The 18,608-nt window shown below is 30.7% G+C and overlaps 1 protein-coding gene and 1 pseudogene across 1 annotated transcript; one reads left to right on the plus strand and one right to left on the minus strand.

The window, feature by feature from the left end:
• Positions 1-9,106: 9,106 nt before the first annotated feature.
• On the plus strand, positions 9,107-14,900 carry LOC125867005 (potassium transporter 6-like). Its single transcript, XM_049547416.1, has 8 exons — positions 9,107-9,513; positions 9,598-10,087; positions 10,912-10,965; positions 12,086-12,346; positions 12,457-12,509; positions 13,017-13,143; positions 13,235-13,489; positions 13,770-14,900. The coding sequence occupies exons 1-8, from the start codon at positions 9,475-9,477 to the stop codon at positions 14,828-14,830; spliced, it is 2,340 nt and encodes a 779-aa protein (XP_049403373.1). The 5' UTR covers positions 9,107-9,474; the 3' UTR covers positions 14,831-14,900.
• Positions 14,901-16,630: 1,730 nt separating this feature from the next.
• Positions 16,631-17,879, minus strand: LOC125868804 (F-box/kelch-repeat protein At3g23880-like; annotated as a pseudogene).
• Between the last annotated feature and the right edge of the window lie 729 nt (positions 17,880-18,608).

The raw sequence follows: 18,608 nt of genomic DNA on the forward strand, positions 1-18,608 counted from the left end.
AAGTTAAAAAAAGATTAAATAAACATAATAACAATTTTTTCTTTTGTCTAGATATTTTTAGAAAATGTCCAAATCAAGAAGAAATGTCGGCCATTAAAATTTTATTATTAATAGACCCACAAAAAGTACCATTTTGCAAAAAAGTTTTGAAACTACTTGTACATAAAATTAAATATGTACTATATTTTAATTTAATGGAGAAACTACTTGTTTTGTTTGGAACGTACATATTTCTTTTCAAGAAATTTAAATATTTGGAGATTGTTTCAAGTAAGTTTATCAAATTTATCCATTATTTAAATTTCAAAAAGCAGGTTAATTATACTTTCAACATCTTATTTCAACTTAATTTCAAATATAACGTTTTCCTCCAAGTTTAAGGTTTTTTTAAAAACTATTATCTCTAAAAAAATTGACCTCGCTACTGTGTGTATTATAACCTGAATCAAAGATAATAAATATTAGAGAGAAATATTAAAAGCATTTGTTAACTTGACATAAATTATTAATTTCGTCCATAAACTATTGACAGTCTTTATAATACTCCTCTACTTCAAGACTAACTAAACGTAGATACACCCCCCCTCCGCAATTTGTCACATGACATATCAAGTGGTCTCAAACTCTTGTGGGCTTTTAATAAAAAATTGAGAGATGTACTGAGAACACTCCTAAATTTAGCGAGGATTTAGGAATGTATTTCACTATGTTGCAAGATCGATCGGGTGTATTTAAGTTCAGTCACTCAAGTAAATGAGTATTTTTAAGGTTGTCAGTAGTTGGAGAATGAAACTAATAATTTTCGAATTGAATTTAGGGATGTTCTCAATACTTCTCTATTATTAGTACAATAATCTCTTTCACTTTAGATTAATTGTCCTAAGGTAAGGAGATTCATTGGTCATGAATGAATCATTCATATGATTTTTTCTGTTTGTTTTTAATTGTAAGAATTTAGTCATTTAATAAACAACACATATTCATGGTCATCACCAAACAATTCCAATTAATGTCGTTCATAATCATGATCAAATATTTTTCCATCTAATCCTCTGTGATCAACCACATAAATATAAGTTTACCTAATTATGTCTTGTCATTTTTGAACATAAAATTCTGGCTAATCTAGCTAAACTCAAACATTCAAACTTAATCTATGTGTTAGGATCCTAACCACAAACATAAATTATTATTTTCCTAAGAAATGACATTGAAAAAAAAAATTGTACATGTTTTGACTATATTATGATAATAACTCATTGAGATAAAAATAAATTAATATGTGCATTTATTCAATTCTTTGAATATATCCACCCACCATTACTTGATACTTCTAGTCTAGTCATAAATAGGCAAGAGTCCAAGTGGGATGAGTTGACTGAATTAAAGCTATAATTAATAGTAATTAATTTAGCAGATATAATTGCTATGATTTCAAATCCCAAATTCTATTAAAACAATAAAATTTCAATTTCAATTTGTGATTTCAAGTAATTCTTATTAGTGATCGTAGTTAAGTAATTTTGCAAAGGGTAATGCTAAATGGCCACAGAAATTTAAAAAGTCTATAATATTCTTTTTATTTTAAAATAAGCTGATCTTTTTTTATTTTTTAATTAAAATATATTAAAATTAAAAAAATAAAAATGTTCAAAAAGGTAAAATAACATAGTATGAAATATGTTATTTTATCATTCTGGTTAAATTCTGACTAAATTTTCTGGCCAAACGAATTTTTCCTTTGCAAAAAACTATTTATAAGTTGGGCTGACAATGAGAAGTTTCTCAAAAATCAAAATAAAATGTAGAGAATAATCGTCCTATTTTTTTTAAAAGCTACGCGGAAGTAAAAACTTAATCACACGGCCATCGCCAAATACAATTATCATGATTATACGTGATTTAATGAAGTAAAACGCATGTTAGCTAATTAAGGTTAAGTAAAATAAATTATAAATTCAAACACATGACATGCATGTATTTTGTGTATATATTAGGTGCGGCCGTGCGGGTAAGTTCTACCTCTAACCAATTAATAAGGATTTTAGATGAAGTGGTAAGTATTTTTGTCATTTTTAGTCAAATATTTTGAATTTGAGTTATGAATATGATATTGATTTTATTTGGGAGCACTTACCTCTTAATATGAGATTTTTTTTTATAGAAAACCTGATTTAGTTGAACTTCAATTCTAGTTTAGGGTATCGAGTAAAAAACAAAAAAAATGAGGGACAATTTTTTCCTTTTGCATTTTTAAAATCAAGGTTTGTTAGTGTTAACGAGTAACGACACTACTAGAAAAATAAGGAATTAGCGACAAACACTGACATAGTTAAACAAAAAATAATTTATGTTAATATCATTTAGCTACGAATTATTTAAAAAATCAATTAGCTAAGAGTTTTCTTTTGCAATAGATTAGGTAATAATTATTGATAAGTTTTGAAATTAATTTCATATTTTCTAGTAGTGCAGCGTGGACTTCTTTTAAATCAAATCATATGGAGTAATAATTCTATTTTCTAATGTTGATTGTCAATTTTTAACCACTATCGCTATTTGCTTTATTTATTTCCCCCATATTTAGAGAAAAAAAGATTGCATCATAATTGATTTTTTGACATAAAGTGAGAGCAGAAATCACGTTTTGTCAAAATTGTATTGCCATAATTAAACACCCTTTTTGGAAGATTTAATGGAGTGATAAGCAATATATAATTTATACAACAACTCCATGAAAAGTAGTGTAACATCTCTAGAGTAGTCATTGCACGTATTATAAAGGCTATAGTGGAAATATAATTAGATATTTTATTTACCCGACACTAGATAATAAGCATTAAGATTTTATTTTTAACTAGATAGTATAATTTCGAGTTTTAAATATGAAATTGTATTTATTAAAGAGCACTTACTTCTCATTATTGAACTTCTCAATACGAGCTCAAGTTTAATCGGATTCCAAATAAGTTATCGAATATCAAATGAAATTATTATATGGAAGTCATAATTCGACATTCACTTATATAAAGCGGTTGGAACTTAGAATGCACGCTCCTTGTTGTATCTATGTTCGTTAAGGATTAATATAGGAGATATTAAATTATTATATTGCAATTTTAGTATTATGTTATTTGGTATGTGTTTTAAATTTTTGTAATATTCGATATTTATAAGTAAATATAGAAATATCAGAATATTAAATATCATACTGAAGTATATAGTTATTATATAACTCATGTTTGTATTACTACAATACTAATCAATGACGTTGGAAATTTGACTACTTTATCTTGATTGAAATATATATTTTTTGTGTAATTCATTAAAAACCAAATTGATTGTACTTTCTTTTGAATATTTCAATACATGTTATGTGTTAGCATGTATAAACATTTCTTTAAAATTTGAAGTCATAATTCTCTAGCCTTCTTTATTACGTATAAAAATATATGTATGTTAAAGTCGAAAAGATTATTATGATTACTGATTCATTGTACCGCAAATATTTATACTGAACCTAAACATACCAAACGATATCGAATAAATCCAGTATACAATGATATATTATTTTCAAGAATTAAAATCAAAATTATCGAACCAAAACCAACCGTGCAAACACAGCTGATGTGGCACGTTTGGGTTCAAGTAAGTCAACTTCACTCATCTTTTTCACTTTTTTTTTTATATCCCCAATTTCTTTTTCTTTGTTTTTCCAGAAAATTCCATTTTGGGAGTTCTTTTTTTTTAAAAAAAAATATGTAAAAGAAATTGCCATAAAAAGGGAGATCAAAGGATAAATGATGGAAAATAACATATTACTATTAATTACTTTCATTAAAGGAAGATCTTAAATATTGTGACATATTTATGATCATAATATTTTTTTTATAATTACATAAATATTAAAGTAAATTTCACTTTACCCTCTTTAACCTTTCAATATAGGGATTACCCCCGCGCCCCCGCCTCACCTTTTTAAGGGTAAAAGGACCTCCTTTGACCCAAAAGTATTTTTCTCAATATTTTGGGTGTAAAATACAAAATATCAAATTTTGACTAATTCAAGGAAACAATTAAAAGACAAGCAATCCCTTAAATATATTATAAGGCAACCCTACTATTGTAGGACACTATAGTTTTATTTGGTCTTATTTTTTAGATGCATATCAAATCTACCCTTTAATTTGGACATTAATCTAATATTGGATTTGATTTTGGACATAACTTTTGTGAATTAGTAATATAAATTATCACTATTTTACTTAAATTATTCGTAAACAAGTTGTTTACCTTTCGAATAATTATTTCAAGTTAAAATTTAATTAATGAATAAACTTATTAACAAAATAAATATTAATTTACAAATTTAAATGCAGACTTAAATATTTTTGTAGATTAATCATCGTTATCTTTTTTCGTTTAGTGGGTGGCGTGGGGGTGGGGTAGGTCAAGAAGTTGTCTGCGTAAGCTTATATGATTTGATTTTTGATATCTTTTAATTATTTAGATTTTTCATGTCAACTTCATTGACAGCTATCCAAGTTATTTTGCTTTAATGACATCGTGTCCTATTATTTATTTTCTTTCTTAGCGTATTCATCAAAATTCATATACAACAAAAGAGAAAAAGAAATTAATTAGAGCTACCAATTGAAATGGAATTAATAAAATTATCTTCGTATCATCGGTCACGGTTTCATGTTATGAAATCAGTCATTAATACTTTTCTTAGGAATGACTATATATGCATCCCACTAACAAAAGAAAAAAGAGAAATGAACTACTCTTAAATCTTGAAGAAAAATCATAGTTGAAATTTTGTTTTGCATGATGGAGACAAAAAAATGTATAGTAGCTAGTTAGGTAAAACATACATATATAGCATATCTTATTATTATAAATGTATAGTCAAAGACTCGTGTGTGTGTGTTTATGACAACCCTTTCTTGTTTGTTTGGTCAACTTCATGCCAATTCAACTTCTTATCTACCCAAACAACTTGTTTAGTTTTGATTTTGGTTTTGTTTCTTCAAATATTAGTCATTTTCCATATTTTGTTGAACAATAATTATAGGAAAAAGTTGTTTTGAATAATGTTAAGCTATCTCACAAGATTAGTTGTGGGGTGTTGAAATCATACAACTTTTGGAGATTTAGTTGGATATAAAATTTATTTTTTATATAGTGTGATTGAAAAAAAAAATTGGTAAAATTTGTTTAGTCTTAGAAGACAAAGAAATGGCAAAAAACTCAAAATTCCAAGAGAAAAAAATTGGATCAAAATATAGTTGTTGAGTTCATTTAAAATTTACTCAATATTTTATATTTTATATATATTAAAAAAAAACATCTATTTGTGACTCTATCTAATTTTGTCTACTCTTTTCACTCATAAAACACAATTTTGAAATTGATATCTACGTTCAGATAACTGTAATTATCTAGTTACAATTTGTTTTGAAAAAACATAATTTAGCCAACAATTTTTTCACGGACAATGCCTTATTCACTTAACCCCAACTTTTGCAAGATATTCATTTATATGACCAAAAAAATAAGTTCAATGACTTAACGACTTATAAAAAAATTGAGCTAACAAATATTTTCATATGGTGATGTTGTACTCTAAAACATGAAACGCTAAAACTAATTACTTTAGTTGTACTTTGTTGTGGTTTGTGTGATGATTTTTGGATAATATATTGACTTTGTACTAAACTTTTGATATAAATCATGTGTTATGATTTTTTTTTTTTTAAAAGGTAAAAATATACTTTTAAAAATATTAATCAAACATATATTAAATTTATAATCAAATGCTAACTTAATTTATCTGACAATGAAAATTACGAACAGGTCTGACCAATCGCCTCGGAATTGAGACTCAAGATTCATTCAATAACACTTGATTAAATTTAATTGTTTTTCTAGAAACATTCCTATTATTATATTTATTAATAAAAAAATAAATTAAATCAAGCGTGGGGAGAGCATAGTGAAGACCTTGAACAATAATGCAAGTTATTTATTATAGTATTATTATTTTCATTAGGCTCTTCCATCATGTTTTATGATCGAGACAGAAAATTAATACAACACTTAATCAAAAAAAGTTACAGATATATATCGTATGAATCAACATAGCAGAAACATATGCAACATATACACTATAAGTAAAATGTATGTATATTAATATAAAATATATATATCATCTATATATTTTGTATATATATTTTATAAACTAGTTGAATGAATTAGTGTTTAGAGTAACTCGTAATTATCCTATCATATGTCTATTTTTAAATGTTGACGCATATTTCAAAGACCCAAAATACAATTGTAGACATAATATGTGGTCGGTAGATTGTCACTAATCACAAGATTATTTTAATTTAATCTCTAGTCTTACTTTTTTTTGTCAGAAGAAAAATAGAATATTTAATTAGCTTTAAAAAAAAACTAAATATGAACTCCCCTAGTAAGTACCATAACTTTGAAAATAAATATTAAAAATAAAATAATGTAAAAACCACTATTAAAAGGTTGTCGTGCTTTGATTTCTTATGGCATAATATATATCATGGAGTCCACTTTCATAGATTAGTGATGTAATTTTATTCTCTAAAAAAAACTTCATGGAAATAATTAATGTTTTTATTGGAGTGTATAACCAATTCTTCATACTTTATTAATTTATTAGAAAGAAGATTGCGTACCATTGTTTATGAGCGATTTGAAGCGGATTCGAACCTAGGTCTTTCATGGGAGGTTCTTCTAGTTTGTATCAGTAGCACAATGGCACACTTATACTCTTCATGGGTGCACTGTTAATTATATCCTAATTTATGTCAGTTTCTCAAATAAATATACATATATATACATAATTTTTTCCGAAGTTAACGGGTGCACGTGCACCCCACCTATAGGTTGGGCCCCCCTCTGTAAATAGGTTACGGTGAAACCTGAAACTTAGAGCTCTATCTGATATAATCGAAATTAATATCATATTAAAGTGTGTAATCAAATCATCTAAAAGTTTAAGCTAATGAATACACCATTTATTTGTTTATGCTAATTACTTGAGTGAAGTTACAAACCACCCACTCTTTCCCAAAAGAACTTCAAGGTCCCAAATGATATTCTATTTTCTTTTGCACGTTTTTAAAATTATATTATTAAGTTTTAGTTTCCAATACTTCAAGTAAGATAAAGAGCAGAATTACACGTCTTTTGTGGTGAATTTTAAGTAGGTTTTCACGAATAAATTCAAACCAAATAATAAAAGTAGAAACTAAACATTTAATTCAAGAATGAAAAAGAAAGTTATATACTAATTAATAACTAACAAGTAACATCAATGAATAGAACTTAGAAAGCTATCTTGTATCGCTCCATATTTTTTTTGTATTTGTCAATTTCAATAAATCAAGAAAAATCATTAATTTTTTAAAATATTATTCTTATCATAACATAAATAAATATAAATTTTCAAATCATAATTAATATGCACGACATAGTAATTAAGTAGTTTTCTATTAAATGATTTCTTAAATGAAGTGTTTAATTAAAAAATAATATGTAAAAAGAAATGTAAAGAGTAATTGGATGATGTAATTGAATGTAATTACATGTCTTAATATGTTTAACGAAAGATCGTGACCAATTACGCTTTTAGAATTTTGGGAATAATAATAAAAAAAAAATGGTGGTATTATATAGTGTAAATACCAATCGATTTTCAATTTTAATGTTTCTTATATATCATGACATAGTTAATTCTTTTTCAGATGAACATATAGATGAGATTTAATGATCTAACGATGGTTGTTACTCTTTATATGGATAAGATTTAATATTTTAATAATGGTTGTTTATTATATACTCTTTATCTAACAAATATATTGTGTATATAAAAACTATATATATATATATGTGTGTTAAAAATAAGTACTATTCTATTTTTTTAGGCATATATATTAAATTTTGAATACCTTCAAGTAACATTGTTGGCACCACTACTAAGCTTTATGTGCTATGAATATTGGAAATATGAAAACTTTCTTTTATCTTAATTTTTGCAATATTATTTTATTTATCGCTATTTTTTTAAAATGATATATTTTTATATTTAACACTCTCTCATTTCTAAAAGAATTGATGTTTTAGGTTTAGTCACATGGAGAATTCACTTGGGGCTTGTTTAGAGAGCCACATGAGAATTGGATTTGAGAAAAAATTTGAATGTAATTAGATATAATTTCACAATTTGACCTATTTATTTGATCAAGTAATTATTTCATTCAATAGAAATTGAATATAACTTGGAAGGAATAATTACATTTTCCAATTCTGACGAGAGATTGAGAATTTGTAGTTATATTATTAGATTATAATTTTCAAACAAACCCTCAATTACTCCTAAAAATTAAGAGGAGTTTTAACCATAATATCCTTAATTATGATTTTTTCCCTTTTTAGATAGACATAACTATCAGTAGCTTTCTATATTGATTAGAAATATATCAATGGAAAAAATTAGAAAAAAGAAAATTAGGTTTTCTTTTCCTTTTTAGGTAGACATAATTATCATTAACTTTCTATATTTATTATTGATTCGAAATATGTCAATGAAAAATTTAGAAAAAAGAATTAACACCTTCCTAATTTGGTAAATTATCAATTATATATTTTGGATCAACTTTCAAAGATTAAAATTATTTTAAATTGAAAAAAGTAACAATTCAATATTAAACTTTTTCTTCTTGATAAACTAACTTACAAATACATGAACATCTACATTTTATTTCGAATTAAAATATTTTTAAAATTTATTTCATTCTTAAATTTTGAACTTAATCAAACACCCGTAAAATACGAAATGAGAGAGTATGCAAGCTATCATAAGCCCCACTCTCTCATAAACCTCCAACTTTCGACTCTCCCCCAGGGCCAATTGAAAATGATATATCTTACTTTCTTTTCTTCTTTTCATTTATCTCACAAAGCAAAATAAAAATAAAAATAAAAACATCATATAAATAAATAATATGTTTTTTTTATTTAAAAAAATAACACTTCCTAAATTTGTCTAAAAGTGTTGATGTCCAAAATATTCTCTTACTCTTATGCTCAGATTCCAAATTTTTCTTACCTTTCCCTGTCATTTGCTTAGAGCAATATCTCTGTGGCAAAGAGCTGTTCAACTGCATTTTAGCATATTGTAATCCACTCCACCCCCCCTCCCCCTACCTGGCTACCCACCCACCCTCAGCTGTCTTCCTGCTACAGCTACCACAGTCATTTTCTCCATTATATGAATCTTGATTTCCCAATAATCTTTGTGGTTGTGTTGTTTTTTGTATTTTCTTGAAAGTTTTGTTCTTGTGTTGAGGTAAAGATTAATGGGTATTGGTTGAAATTCTTGAAATTTCAATAAAAATTGTATCTTTATGGTTCTAAAAAATACCTGCTATGGATCTGGAAACAGGGGTTAATCAGAATCGTGTGAAGGTAAAGTCTTAAAAGTTTAGTTTTTTAGTTAATTTTTTAGAAATTTAAGATCACCCTTTTGATAATTTTTTGTGGGGTTTGCAGAAAGAATCTTGGAAGACAATCTTGACATTGGCTTATCAGAGTTTAGGAGTTGTTTATGGGGATTTGAGTACATCACCTTTGTATGTGTATAAGAGTACTTTTGCTGAAGACATTACACATTCAGAGAGTAATGAAGAAATTTATGGGGTTTTATCATTTGTGTTTTGGACATTGACTTTGGTTCCTCTTTTGAAGTATGTGTTCATTGTGCTTAAAGCTGATGATAATGGTGAAGGCGGAACATTTGCTTTGTATTCACTACTTTGTAGACATGCTAAGGTTAATTCATTGCCCAGTTGTCAGTTAGCAGATGAAGACTTATCAAGTTATAAGAAAGATAATATCATTAGTCCTGCTCCAACTACTTTTGGGGCCACACTTAAATCAACTTTGGAGAGACATAGAGTTTTGCAGAGATTTCTGCTTGTATTGGCTTTAATTGGAGCTTGTATGGTTATTGGAGATGGCATCCTCACACCTGCTCTTTCAGGTATGACAATAGTCAATTCTGCTCCGAAGCCTCGATTCGAACTTCAAAGATTACATCCCAAGTGATTGCATTGATGACATAAATATTCTTGCATTTATTGCTGCTGTGCTTTCTTCGATTCTAGTATTACATGTTAATTCCCTTGCTTCAGTTATTGTATTTATTTGTTGTTGCTACTGTTCTTGTTTTCATTGTTTTCAGCATGGTTTTTTTTCCACTAAAGGAATTTGCTTTGCACACTTGTTTTTTGATATTCTTTACTTGAGCCGTGGTTTGTCGGAAACAACCTATCTACCTTCACAAAGTAGGAGTAAGACTGCGTACATGCCAGCCTCTGCAGACCCCACTTGTGGATTACACTAGCTAGGTTGTTATTATTGCTAGTGCACAATTTTTTCTAGTTCTTACCGCTTTTCTGCATATAATTTTTGCCAGCTACCACTCGGAAATGAAAAGGAAACTTGATCCTCAACCTTCCCAATACTTGGTTCATGGTGGCAATTCACCCTTGCCATTGACTCTTGTTTCGTCTTTACCTAGAGGCGTGAGACACCTCTCTCTAAGGAACTTGGATAAATAGCCTTTAACTACTTAGAATTAAACTAGTTTCCCTTGGAGGAATAAGTGTTGGATTTTGAGAATCATGTCCTGGTAGACATGTAAATATTGCCTTAGTGGACCTGAATAGAACGGAATAGATGATTCATATAACCGGCTTCAACTGACTTGGGATTGTAGCATGGTTGATTGGTTGACCAAGAGTTTGGAATTTGTGGTGTTTGTTAGTTTCTGACATCATTCACTTTTTGTGGACTTTTGTGCAGTTTTCTCAGCAGTATCTGGCATTGAACTTGCTATTGGAAAAGAACATCACAAATGTAAGTATTATCTAATCTTTTTCTATGAGATCATTATGCTATATGTTTTTTCTTAAGCTGCTTAACCTCGAAGAAAAACTGTACGATTAACAGTGATTGTGCCTTTCTAACCTACCAAATAATGAAAAAAGTGATTGTGCCTTTTGACCTTTAGGTCTCATGAAACATGTGCTATAGCTTTTCACCAAGGGGAAACTTGATGAACCTTCAAGTTCAAATTTAAACGGTTTCAGATAATCTGGTAAATAAGAGAAATAAAAATGACTGTGTACTCTTTATTAAGTGGTTTGACCTTTTTCAAAACGACAGAATTTGAAGTTAAAGATTATAAAGCACTAGTACTATTTCCATAGTGCACATTTTGAAGTCATGAGAAATGGATTTCCAACTTCTTGAAACCCGTGGTGTTCTTATCATATGCTAATTAACATATCTATAGATTACCAATTCCATCTGACTGGAGCAAATACGATTCGAAGGCAACCATAGATGTAAATGCAAAGTTATCAGCCAACAAATATTTGGTTTTAGTTTATTACTTTTAGTGTCCTGTATATTCTCCAAACACAAGTCCACACAAATGATTTGTGATTCCAAATGACAGCCAATGAATTTAGGAGAAACCAGATTTTTTTCATAAGTTAGGTGCAATCGTTGATGCTGGCAAAGTATAGTGAGAAATATCCTCAGACCTTGAGAGATACAGGGAACATAATATCCCCTGGTAGTGCTCCAAAATCGTGCCAAAAGTGATTATTCACATTGTTTCAATGTCTTCATAGCTTAAAATGTCTATCTTAATAGGTTTTCAGCCTGCTTAATCATGAAAGAACATCTAGAATTCTCTTCCTACCATTTGGAGATTCTTTAATATAACGTGTACCATACATAGTTTGGCAAAATATTTACACAAAGGAAAAGAGGCAACATAAGACGTTAGAATAAGAAGGGTCTAACATTTTATTGTGAGGACCTTTTGAACATGTCTGTTTGAGTGATATATTCTAGCTTCGATTTCTTTATTTTATTCAAATTTGTGTAGGTCATTCAAAATACTATTTAATTCTTGATCCCTATGCTCAAAATGACATGCTATCTTTCTAAAATATGTCATTTGCAGATGTAGAAGTTCCACTTACTTGTGTCATACTGATAGCCTTGTTTGCCCTTCAGCATTATGGCACCCACAGGGTTGGATTTTTGTTTGCACCTGTTGTGATAATATGGCTTATGTGTATCAGTGCTATTGGTGTATATAATATAATAAAGTGGGACCGTCATGTGTATCGAGCACTGTCTCCATATTACATGTACAAATTCCTGAAAAAAACTCAAAGAGGAGGCTGGATGTCCTTGGGAGGGATCCTCCTGTGCATAACAGGTAAAATATAGTTGTTCATTGCTTTCTGATTATTTTCCTCAAGCAAAAGAGTTATCTACTACTATTTCTTTTGGTACGATGATCATCAAATATACAAGTATGTCTTTCAGGTTCAGAAGCAATGTTTGCTGATCTAGGACATTTCTCCCAGTTATCAATACAGGTATATATTCATTCTTCATGTTATTTCCTGTTCTGCATACTTGAATAGGCTTAATGGTCACACATTCATCATGTAGAGGTTCTGATTTCGGAAGTCTCACCACAACTTCTCAAAAAGTATTTTCACGTGTCAGGCCTAAGAAAAAGTAATAGGCTCACACGTACGAGGATGTACTGAAGACCTAAAATAGATATTAATAATGAACCCTCTCTAGTATCGAAGCTTTTAAATGAGACGGTTATACCATACAAAAATATATGCAATGCAACTGTTGACAGTAATCCTCTTTCCAGAGAGCTAATATTGAATTTCCCACTTGTTACTGATGTGATAACAATATGATGAATTAATGGTCAGTTAGAATAGTTTCAAGGTACATCTCCTTGAAGGTTCTCTTTTTTTCTATAGAAAAAGAGAAAAACTGACTCCAGTTGATTGTTTACATATAGTCAACTTGTGTATTTCTACCAGAGTTGGATGTATAAGAGACTATTTTCCCTTTTGCAGATTGCTTTTACCTTCATGGTTTATCCATCACTGATACTTGCATATATGGGACAAGCTGCTTATCTTTCACAGCATCATGTTATTGAAAGTGATAGCTATGGTATTGGCTTTTATGTTTCAGTACCAGGTATGTATATTCCTAGTTGCTTTTACGGGGGAAACATAACGGTGGTAAGAAAATTCAGCTGATGAAGGTCATCTCAAATTTGTTGTTTCAGAGATACTAAGGTTGCCTGTTCTAGTGATTGCAATACTTGCAGCTGTGGTAGGGAGCCAAGCCATCATCACTGGAACCTTTTCAATTATTAAACAATGCTCCTCTCTGGGTTGCTTTCCTAGAGTCAAAATAGTGAATACGTCGTCAAAAATACATGGACAGATTTATATTCCAGAGATCAATTGGACCTTAATGCTACTATGCTTGGCTGTTACCATTGGCTTTAGAGACACCAAAAGGATGGGCAATGCTTCAGGTATGGTCATATGAATAAGGGAAAGTAAAAATTTGATTTGTAGAAATCATTTACCTTCTTTGATGGAGCGTTAAACTTAAGTGTCTTTATTCGAGTTCATCAAATAATCAATCTATAGATTGACTGTTAAAGTTTACTATAATGTTCTTTGTGCTTGGTTCTGTCCAAAACAAAATTACTTGTTGAATTTGTTCCCTCCAACATGGGAGACCAATTTTCATGTTCAATGCTGAATGATATTCATTTCTAATCCACATCCCTATTTTTTGCTTTGTATCAGGTTTGGCAGTCATAACTGTCATGCTGGTTACGACTTGTTTGATGTCATTGGTGATTGTTTTGTGCTGGCGCAAGAGTGTCCTCCTTGCACTTTGCTTTGTGATATTCTTTGGGGCGATTGAGGCCTTGTATTTCTCAGCTTCTCTGATTAAATTTTTGGAAGGAGCATGGGTACCTATTGTGATGGCCTTTGCTTTCATGATAGTAATGTGCATTTGGCACTATGGCTCTTTAAAGAAGTATGAATTTGATGTCCAAAATAAGGTCTCTGTTGAGTGGCTACTCGGTCTTGGTCCCAGCCTAGGCATTGTACGTGTTCGTGGCATTGGCCTCATACACACTGAGCTCGTATCTGGAATCCCAGCAATCTTCTCTCACTTTGTTACCAATCTTCCAGCATTCCACCAGGTCTTAGTATTCCTTTGTGTCAAATCTGTCCCAGTTCCTCATGTTAAACATGAGGAGCGTTTTCTCGTTGGACACATTGGTCCAAGAGAGTACCGCATATACAGATGCATTGTCAGGTATGGTTATCGCGATGCTCATAAAGATGATTCAGAATTTGAGAATGATCTTGTGTGTAGCATAGCTGAGTTTATAAGAACAGGAAAGATGGGGTTGAATGTTAATGGTGAAGATCTTAGAAAGGATTTTGAAAACCTGACTGTTGTTGGAACCCCGTCAACTCATCTATCAGGTGTTCAACTTTGTGAGGACGAGGATGTAAGTGCTGAATTAGTTGGAACATCAGAACGGAAAGAAATACTTTCTCCACGCGTAACCAAGCCTAAGAAAAGGGTGAGGTTTGTTATACCAGAATCACCCAAGATTGATAGAAGTGCACAAGAGGAGTTGAGGGAACTGATGGAAGCAAGGGAAGCAGGCATAGCTTACATATTGGGACATTCCTATGTAAGAGCCAAACAAGGATCTAGCTTATTTAAGAAAATAGCTATAAATTTTGGTTATGACTTTTTGAGAAGGAACAGTAGACCACCTACATACACTTTAAGTGTACCCCATGCTTCTACTTTAGAGGTAGGAATGGTTTACAATGTATGATGATTTGTATACAGGAAAAAAACAAATAATGAATGTTGTACATGTGTTTGTAGTTTTTGTATGAATAGAAGAAAAGTTAGTAACAACCAGCTTATGTACATCTCGACTAAATTCATGGAGTATACGTCACCTCCCATCAGCACATTTTTGACAACCGGCACAACAAAACTTTGACATATGAGAAAAGATCACCTATCAGCTCATGTACAGGATAACTCTATCCAACAAAACATTGACAGATGGTTTGCAATTCACTTCAATCATGCACATTCTACGGGTATTAAACATGCAGAAATTGGATATTTCTAAAGTTCAGAGGGGAACAATTGTCTCTCTTTCTTGACATCAAAAGTCGGTCTATACAAAACCAAAGAGCTTGGTGGAATGATGCATAAATGTATATGATTTTGTGCCTAGAAATAAGTTGTTATTCTATTCTTCAATATGAACTTATCTTCTTTTCTTTTCGTTTTGGTTTTGGTTACAACAACATATCCACTGAAATTTCACAAGGTGGGGTCTAGGAAGGTAGAGTGTACACAGACCATACCCCTACCTCACAGAGGTGAAGAGGTTGTTTCCGAAGGACTCTCAACTCGAGTACAACATATCAAAGTAGCTATGAAAAGCGAAAAAGGCAGTGGAGAAAATAAAGCAACTAATAAGGAAACAATAACAACCAAAAAATAATGTGATAACGTAATCACAATAAACAACAAGTGATGGTGGAATCAAAAGCAAGATACTATTACAGGAAGTACAAACATTTGTTCATAACAATGATAGTAGTAGATAAACTGCATCTTATACAAACAATTAGTGGCAATAGTAGTAGTAGATTTGTTTGCCAAAAGATCAGTTAGTTTGCTTCCCTGTACACATGCATGATTCAGCACAACCCTGCAATTCATCCACAAAATATGAGTATAAGGATTCCAAATATGTCTTTGTTCAAACACAAAATGATCCAAAATTTTGGAAAATAAGGATTTCTACCAATGTTTGTGAAGTTTTGTCCTCCTAGAATGATGGTAATATCTACCTTCTCAACTATGGTCGGAGTAGTTGTTTAGCTAAACAAAACTGGTCCATTGAAATTTAAACAAGACATACGTCATACATCCAAGTAGAAACTAGGAAAATGGAGAGAATGACTAGTCGAGAAGAGCCTGATACACTCAAGATCATAACAGTTAACACTTCCTACAATTTTTTTCTCCTTCAATCTACTTTTGCTCAAGTTAATGGTATCACCTAAGTGAAAGAAGATTCAGACTTTTGATTGACCAAATAACCAAATAACAGTAAGCTATTAGCAGCAAGGGGAAAACACCCAAATAGATGACATTTCAGGCATTAACTGTTATTCTATGATTTATGTGCTCCTCTGTCTCTTCATCAAGTGTAACAAAAAACGATCATTGACAAAGGCCTAGACTAAAGAATGACCCTGTCAAGGACTATATATGCTAATTATTATTGGCATATTCACATACACCTTAGTGTTCATTACTCTTACTCTGTCTAGAACAGCACAAGATGTACCCCATTAAGCCACTGCTTAAAAAAAGAAAGAAAGTCCAATATCATTTACTTAGAATGCCAAAGGCACCAAAAACTACAAACTGCAAAAAGTTGTTGTTCCACAGAATTATGCAACAATAAAAAGGGCAACCACCATATCTAAGTAGATGTGCTGAAAAGGTGGCATTTATATATGGAATGTATTGTTCTATACTTGACAACAGAAGCAGATTTAAAAAAACATGGGAAAAATGTATAGAGCGGACACTTACAAGTTGTTAGTTTGCAGCCTTCAATGTTGTGTCATTGATTCGTTTTGTAAAACTAGAGAAACTAGGCTTCCAATAAAGAGTTCAGCCTCCAGACAATTGGCATAAGCATGGTAACCACTGGATATCTCATTGAATCATCCTCTGGATTGTATATCGTTAAATTTGTTTCAAGCACGTGCAAAATTTCACCTTCAATTGACATGTAAAGGGGTGGAGAAAGCTCACACAGATAACATTTGATGGAATACAGTTTGGTCCAAGACTCTTTAACCCCATACTCCTTCATAACCCACATATCAGTTTTCTCATGACTACAGAGCACATAAAAATCACTTCCCAACACTCCAAGTGTCAAAAAAAATTCTTCTACTCCATAACAAGGCTGCTCCACCTTTCTCCATTTCTCATCAACCAAATCAATGGACATTATGTCCCAACCATCATCAACAGAAGTAACCCAGTGAAGCTTCCCATTCAAAAACTTTGCTCAAACTATTGTAGACCATCTCGCCTTGAAAATCATCAAGTGCTCTCCAAGAATCACTCTTTAAACTATATATTTTGATATGGATATCACGGAAAATAGCCACTACCTTATAATCATCATAAACCTCATCATATCCAAAACTACAAGTGAAACCACAACGAAATGTCTGTGTAGGCATAACGTCAGGCACTTTCTTGAACTTTCTAGTTGACGGATTCCACAGAACAAAGTCATTAAACTCAATACAATAACAAATCAACCCAACCCATTAACAGTACCTACCATACCAACAATTCCTTTGTTGCCTTTAATGGGATAAACCAAGTTAAATGCCTCAGTTACAGAGTCATAAAATAAAGAGCTGACAGAACAATGTAAGTGTCTATTTCCAACAGAAATCTATCCTTAGCAGAAAAACTAAGATGGGTCTTCACAAAATGAGGACTAGAGATTAAAGCAAACCAAATTTTCGAAACACACTTGAACTGTAAGAGGTATTTCACGGGAAGTCTTACAAGAATTGCTGTGATGAGTTCTTGGGGCAATGTAGGGATTGCCAAGAGCCCAAGACTGAATCTTTGCTTGAAGTGGATGGAATTTGAGTATGGTGAGAGGCTTCATCTCCCTCAGCTTCCATTAGGGTTGCAAGTTTCTGCTGATTTTTCAGAATTGAATTGCTCCAGTTTTGGGGGCAATCCCCTTTTTTGGACTTGTGTTTGATTTTTAGGAGAAATTACCTATTACTGTCTTTCGTTTCTTCCTCCATTTTTAGTTGTCATGTTGCCTTTTTCGAAAGCAAATTTGATTATCTTTCAAAATTAAATTATATTACATTAATTTGATATTTTAAATTAAAATTTATATATTCAAAAACTATACGAAAAATACTATAAATTACAATTTTTTACATATCAATGTAATGAAAAAATACATCATAAAATATTCGTCAAAATTCTTATAATTTGACTAAAAAGGAAAATCATGACAACTAAAAAAAGACGGAGAGAGTAAATATTTACAAAAATTCCACCTTACTTTTAAATAATTACATAATCACTTATTGCCTCCCCCTCTCTCTCTCCTCTTTTTGCTCGACACTTTGAAGCAATTGATAAATATATTTATTTGATACCACATACATGTATTTATATGTATGGATACACTAAATATATTGTTTATTTGGATACAGAGCACGTAGATGCAATTGATGATTATATTAGTACAAATTTATTTGATATCATATACATATATTTATACACGAATACATTAGATATATTGTCCGTTTATTTGATACAAAGAGAGGTGAGCAAAAGAGCAGAGAGGCGAACGAGAGAGTCAATGTATCTCGGATACATCAAAATCATGAATACATTGTATTTGAAATAAATTATACCTAATCTAACTTGCGTGTATTTAAGATATATGTATGTGAGCCATCAAATACATGTATCCGAAACAACTAACTAGTTGAAAGTGTAATTTCAAAAATTACTAT

The sequence above is a fragment of the Solanum stenotomum genome, chromosome 6 (genome assembly GCF_019186545.1).
Source record: "Solanum stenotomum isolate F172 chromosome 6, ASM1918654v1, whole genome shotgun sequence".
NCBI classification, from domain to species: Eukaryota; Viridiplantae; Streptophyta; class Magnoliopsida; order Solanales; family Solanaceae; genus Solanum; species Solanum stenotomum.